Source organism: Jaculus jaculus, chromosome 1 (genome assembly GCF_020740685.1).
Source record: "Jaculus jaculus isolate mJacJac1 chromosome 1, mJacJac1.mat.Y.cur, whole genome shotgun sequence".
Classification (NCBI taxonomy): domain Eukaryota; kingdom Metazoa; phylum Chordata; class Mammalia; order Rodentia; family Dipodidae; genus Jaculus; species Jaculus jaculus.
In genome coordinates this window covers 37,534,147-37,540,146 of record NC_059102.1, presented here as the reverse complement: position 1 = coordinate 37,540,146, position 6,000 = coordinate 37,534,147, and the positions used below count along the sequence as shown (strand labels likewise).

Genomic DNA, 6,000 nt, shown 5'->3' with positions numbered 1-6,000 from the left:
ATCTCCTAACAGTGGGAAGTTCTTCCTTGCAGAGCTAAAACAGCTCTCCTGCCCTTTCTCTTCCAAGTTCGCCTCTGTTAGCAGGCAGGTTTGAATGCAAGCAGCTGCACCTGTGACTGGGCCATGGCGGGAGACTTCACAGGAGGACGAGGGTCGCCATAGCACAGCTGCGGGCCCTGGGCCTGGTGCTGATTAGCAACGAAGGCCCAGGCTGATCTGAGTATCTCATAGTAAACTCTGGTTCATCCTCACTTGAGAATACTAGGTAGCTATTAAAAATAATGCTTTCAAAAGAACCTTTATGATACCAAAGAGTTTATGACATGAGCTAAAGTGAAAGAAAGACTGATATAGATCCAGGTATAGATTATAATATATCCCACTCATGTGGAAGATTAATTGGAAATATTTTAAAATGGTAACCATGATTCTCTTCAGGGAGGTTAGATGCTAGCTTTATGCTGCTGCTTGATATATTTTAAAGTTTTTCCTGCACTGTCTTTGTAACTTTCATTCAGCAGAGGAGCAGTCTATTGTTTTTAAAGACCGGGTCTGCTGTGAGAAATCCAGGTCTCTGGGGAGTTCCCAAGTTCCTGCTCGTTATTCTCTTCTGCTCCTTCAGTGTGGGAGAGGGTCAGAGACCGTGTGCTGTGGGGACCAGGGGTGAGATGAGAGAGGCGACTACCTTGACGCAAGGAGAAGGCACATCTTAGTAATGACGTTAACTTTGGACGTTAGCCTGCACTTCCTTTGCTTTCTCTTCTCTCTTTTCTTTTTCTATCTCTCCCTTCCTCTCCATGCCTCCACCTTTTATCCTCTTTTTTGTTTTTCCCCTAAGCATTTCCTCCTCTTTGGGCCTTGGAAAATCATTCAAGAAAAGTCAATCTTAGCATTACCAATCTTGACCCAAGCCAAAGGTTTAGCAAGCTCAAATCCTCCTGCCCTGTGCCGGTGGTGGAGGAAGGAGCTCGTCTAGCTTGGTGGACCTGAAGACTGCTCTGCTTTGTGCAGTTTCAGGGTGACGCAGAGGGCTGCACTCAGTGCTGAGTGCTTCCTACAGAATGCAAAAGTAACAACAGTGGCTTTTTCACCAGTGGGATGTGCAGTAACCCCTCCACCATGAGCTGGGATTTGCGGTGGGACTCCAACACCATCTACCTTCTTCCTTCACATGAGAAATCGAGGCTTATCCACAGTAAGCAAGGAGGTGGCTGTAGCTCCATGCAGGAGATGTCCAGGCAAGCTTCTACCACATCTTACAAAGGGGTTGCTCAGTTCTAACCTTGGGCCCAACACCGAGGCACCACCAACACAGTTGCATCACCAAGGGAACAGCTGTCTGGTTATTTCTGACCAAGGCTGACAACTAACTTTAAAATGACATAGGCTTATACTGAAAGACTTTAGTGATACAGCAGGCTTAGCCAAAGCAAGGAGTAGGTGGAATGCTCTGGAATCAGGAAGATGGCTCCCACACAGCCTTACTTTGCAGTCACCCTCAATTGCAGTTTCCTGATTAAAGGAGTTTTTGTTTGTTCTTTTCTTTTCCCCTTCCTTCCTTTCTTTTCCTTTCTTTCTTTCCTTCTTTCTCTCTCTTTCTTTCCTTCTTTCTCCCTCTCTCTCTCTCTTTCTTTCTTTTCTTTCTTTCTTTCTTTCTTTCTTTCTTTCTTTCTTTCTTTCTTTCTTTCTTTCTTTCTTTCTTTCTCTCTTCCTCTCTCTCTCCCTCTCTCTCTTTCTTTTGAGGGAAGTCTCACTCTAGCCCAGTGAAGTCACTATGTAGTCTCAGGCTGGCAATCCTCCTACCTCTGCCTCCTGAGTGCTGGGATTATAGGCGTGGGCACACCTGGCTGTTTTTTTTTTTTTTTTTTCTTGAGACAAGGTCTCATGAAGTGCAGGCTAGCCTCAAACTTGCTATATGGCCAAGGATGACCTTGAACATTCCAATTCTCTAGCCTTGGTCGCTTGAGGGCTGGGATTACAGGTGTACACCCTTACACCCAATTTATGAGTTATGTGTTGCTGGGGGTCATACTCAGGGATTCCTGTGTGCTAGGCAAGCACTCTATCAACTAATCTATACCCCCAGCTCCTGATGGAAGGTTTTGATGGCTATGGATGTATATATAGTCTTGCATAGAGAGGTACGTGCCCCTGAGGATGATTCTGTGGGTCAGTCACTAGGCTATGAGTTCATTCTTATGGTGACAGGAATATGAAAACAGTTGTCTGCCTTGGCAGGGCAGCCCTCCAGCCAGTTGTTAGTGAGAACCCAGCTGATGAGATGCTGGGGCAGACACTTCCACTGGTCAAGTGGACTATTTAGAAAGGACATGCCAAGCTCCACCCACCTATTATGACATACATAGATAAAAAACACAAGTAAACTCTGGATAAAGCATTGCTTTTAATGAAACAAGGCAAGCTCATTCATGGAGACCTGGGGCACGGGTGGACTTGCGCTAAATGTAACGTGTGTTTTGCTCCTGAAACAATGGCTTGCAGCTTGCTAATGTGGTTTGTCTCAAGTGACATCCTTAGGAGCAGGGTGTCCTGGGCACAGTGAGAGTGCCAGAAGCACAGGGGGAGTTCTTCTCCCTGGGTCAAAGCCGGTCCAAAGTCACATGCTCTTGAGGTCCTGAAAGACCACGTGGGCTGCATTGCGTCCAGCGGCTCCCATGACACCTCCTCCTGGAACAAATTTCTTCTCAGAAGCCCCACAAGGAGGGACTGGCGCAGCTCATTCAAAGTGCCACGACTGGGACAGCTGCCAAGGACATCTGGGCTCCTGCAGCTTCTACGTATGGCCAGGGGAGGGCAGGCCACAAGTACACAGGCCTCTGGTCCCCCAGTCTGAGAACCCAGCTGCTACTTAGGCACTTGAATGGCAACACCGCAATGTAAGAATCAGGTTTGGACAGGGAGGCAGGGAGCCATAGAACCTTCTGGGAGACCTGGGCCTGCAGCTCACAGCAGGTATCACTGCGCAACAGTGGCTTTAGCAAGGTCAGTTAGACTTGCAGTCACTCAGCACAGGGAAGAATTTTAAAGTTGAGAAATGTGAGTGATACTTTCTGGTTTCAAATATGGGCAGGGAATTTAGGGAACCCCAAATTGGAATCTGAAGAGCTTCCACCATCCACCAGGGTATGTCCGCATTCCCCATACCTGCTGAGGGTTGTGGTGGTTCACTGTGGGGCATGTGTCGCCCCCCCTGCCCCCCAGCCTGCCATGCCCTCACATCTTTCTCCTCTGTCTGCAGGGCTCTGACCTCCCACAGGCTCTTCCAGCCCACACAGTGAGTGGGACTGCCGGTCACTCACCAGGATGGGCCCCGCTTCCGCAGAGGTACAGGCCCTGGAGAGGACAGCGGTAGCCTGAGTATTGGGGCACTGGGCGGGCAAAGTAGAGCTGGTCCAGGGACATGGCACAGTGGAATATGTTCTGTGGAGGCAGAGCCACGGCCGTTAGCATAGGAACATTGTGGTCTTTACCACCGTGGCTGGGCTCTTCCCCTCCATGTTCTCAGGCAGGATCCTTCTCCTAGGATGCTTTCCTAGGTTGTGTGCAGAGAGAGAGGTGGTAAGAGAGAAGAGGGTCATGCCTTGGGCTGGGAGTAAAGTGTCCAGAGGAATTTTTTTTTTTTAGGAAGAAGCATGGTGGCCTTTTCAGACAGGGGAAAGAAAAGGGGGTACTGGGAGGCTTTTGCTATGGTCCATGAAGGCCTTTCAGTGTCAGACAAACAGGACAGAGGAACTTGCTCTGACTGCTGGGACATGTGTCTTTGGCAGCCACCATCTGAGCCTGGCCTTGGAAGTCCAAGCTCCATGGGGATCTCCATCAGTAGGAAACAGAAGCAATAGGACCTGTGTGATTCTGCTCACTGGCCTGTGTCAGACTGGCCTTGGCCCAGGAGGGAGGCAATGGGTGTTCTGGACAAGGAGACCAAGCATTCGAGGATGTCCCTTTGGCTGTCCCTTCACCTGGCCGACATGTGAGCCACCTCTGTCCCATACCTTCCCTTCTACCTTCCTGCCTTGGTGACCATATTGCCTTCCTGTCTTTGGCCTCTGGGGTTTTCTTCACATCATCTCTATACACCAGAACCCACTGTCACCAACACTGTCATTTGTCCCCTCCCCATGTGGATCACACACAGAGCCCTCAGTCCCCTTCCTCCCCGCTGCCTGGCCTTCTGTGCTGCCCAAGCGACAGCAGTGACAGCTGAGCAGAGCTGCATGTGAAGTCTTAGATTTCCAGTAGCCACGTCTAAAAAGTAAGAGGCAAGGGGCTACGGAGACAGCTCAGCAGTTAAAGGTGCTTGCTTGCAAAGCCTGCCCACCAAGGTTCAACTCCTCAGACACCTACATGAAGCTGGGTACAGAAGTGGTACAAATGGTTAGGTAGAACACCCCTTTAATCCCAGCACTTGGGAGGGAGAAGTAGGAGGGTCGCCATGAGTTCAAGTCCAGCCTAAGACTCCATAGTGAATTCCAGGTCAGCTTGGGCTAGAGTGAGACCCTACCTCGAAAAAAAAAAGCAAAAGTGGTCAAAAGCCTGGTATTCCATTTGCAGTGCCTAGAGGCCCTGGGGCAGGTACAGGCACACACACATGTGCAAATAAATAAATACTATTGGAAGGCAAGCTGTTGTAATGAATGCCAATAGTGCATAGTATTCAGTCCAGTTGACTCAAGCTATGATCATTTCAGCATGTAGTCAACATGAAATGTCGGAAGGGCCGGGCTTCCCTGGTGTCCGTGCTGAGTTTCCCGTCTGTGTGCGGTGTGTGCCTGCAGCTCAGCTCACCCGGCCTCGCTTCCTCAGGGCTCAATAGCCACTGTCTAGTAGCTGCCAGGTGGAGTCCGCAGCTCTCTTCTGGGGCTGCTGTCCTCCTCCTAGAGCTTCTGATTGTCTCCTGGGACTTCTGGTCTCTCCCCAGAGATCCTGGCCTCCTCTCTGGATTTCCAGCCTCCTCCTGGGGCTCCTGGCTTCTAGACTCCCTTGACACAGCGGTGCACTGTCTAAAGGCACACTTCAGGCAGAGGCTGGGCGGGGGGGAATGTGGGGGGCATAAGGGCCACCACCTGCTGTCCTTCTTAGAGAGCACCCATGTCTCTGTGTCCCCTCTTCTCCCCATTCCCTGGATCTGACCACTCATCTGTGATCTCTGCAAGAATGGTCCTTTCCTGATGAAGACCAGGCAAAGCCAAAAGGGCTCAGTCACAGAGGTAGGAAGGAGGAAGAGAAGGAGGAAGGCTCCAGCTCTACACTCACCCCTCCAGGAAGCCCAAAGACTCTCTCCAGATCTGGTGGCGTGAGGACATCTCTGCCTACCACTGAGCTCTTGAAGCCAGGGGCGTAGGCCTCGACGCAGTCAAACACTGAGGTGCCCCAGCAGGAAGAAGAAGAGGCATTGTGAGGGAGAAGCAGAGGTGTTAAGGTTACATAACTTGTAGCTTACTACAATTTATTAAATTACATGCTTCAAATGGTAAATTATATCCCCATAAGCAGACAAACAAAACAAAACCCAGTTCAAAAGCAAATAAACACTTATTACAAAGGTCTGTGGGCTGTAGGCACCCAGGCCTCACACTTTCCATCTTCTTATCCCAACTGTAAACTCGTAACTACTTGTCATTTCTTTAACATGTGAAGTATTTTTTTTTTATTTCACTGTTTGGCTCAAGCAGTTTCTTTTGCTTGGAATGCCTTTTTTTTTTTTGGTCAGAGAGAGAGAGAATTTGCATGCCAGAGCCTCCTGCCGCTGCACTCAAACTCCAGACGTGTGCACCACCTTGTGCTCATGTGCAACCTTGCACACTTGTGTCACATTGTGTATCTGGCTTACGTGGGACCTGGAGAGTAGAACATGAGTCCTTGGGCTTCACAGGAAGCGCCTCAGCCTGTAAGCCATCTCCCCAGCCCTGGAATACCTTTCCTAATTTGGCCGGCTCCTAGTCATCCCTTAAACCCCAGCTCCAGTGTCTCATCTCTTGA

At 49.8% G+C, this 6,000-nt stretch overlaps 1 protein-coding gene across 2 annotated transcripts in view; it reads right to left on the bottom strand.

The window, feature by feature from the left end:
• Positions 1–2,385: 2,385 nt before the first annotated feature.
• Positions 2,386–6,000, bottom strand: part of Pyroxd2 (pyridine nucleotide-disulphide oxidoreductase domain 2) — a 28,452-nt gene continuing 24,837 nt past the window's right edge. For both annotated transcript variants that reach the window (XM_004669887.2, XM_045136330.1), the window contains 3 exons: positions 5,275–5,381; positions 3,321–3,441; positions 2,386–2,688 (listed from right to left, as the gene is read on the bottom strand). In XM_004669887.2, the coding sequence (XP_004669944.2) occupies positions 2,618–2,688; positions 3,321–3,441; positions 5,275–5,381 (299 nt within the window). In that variant the 3' untranslated portion in view covers positions 2,386–2,617. The remainder of the gene's footprint in view (positions 2,689–3,320; positions 3,442–5,274; positions 5,382–6,000) is intronic.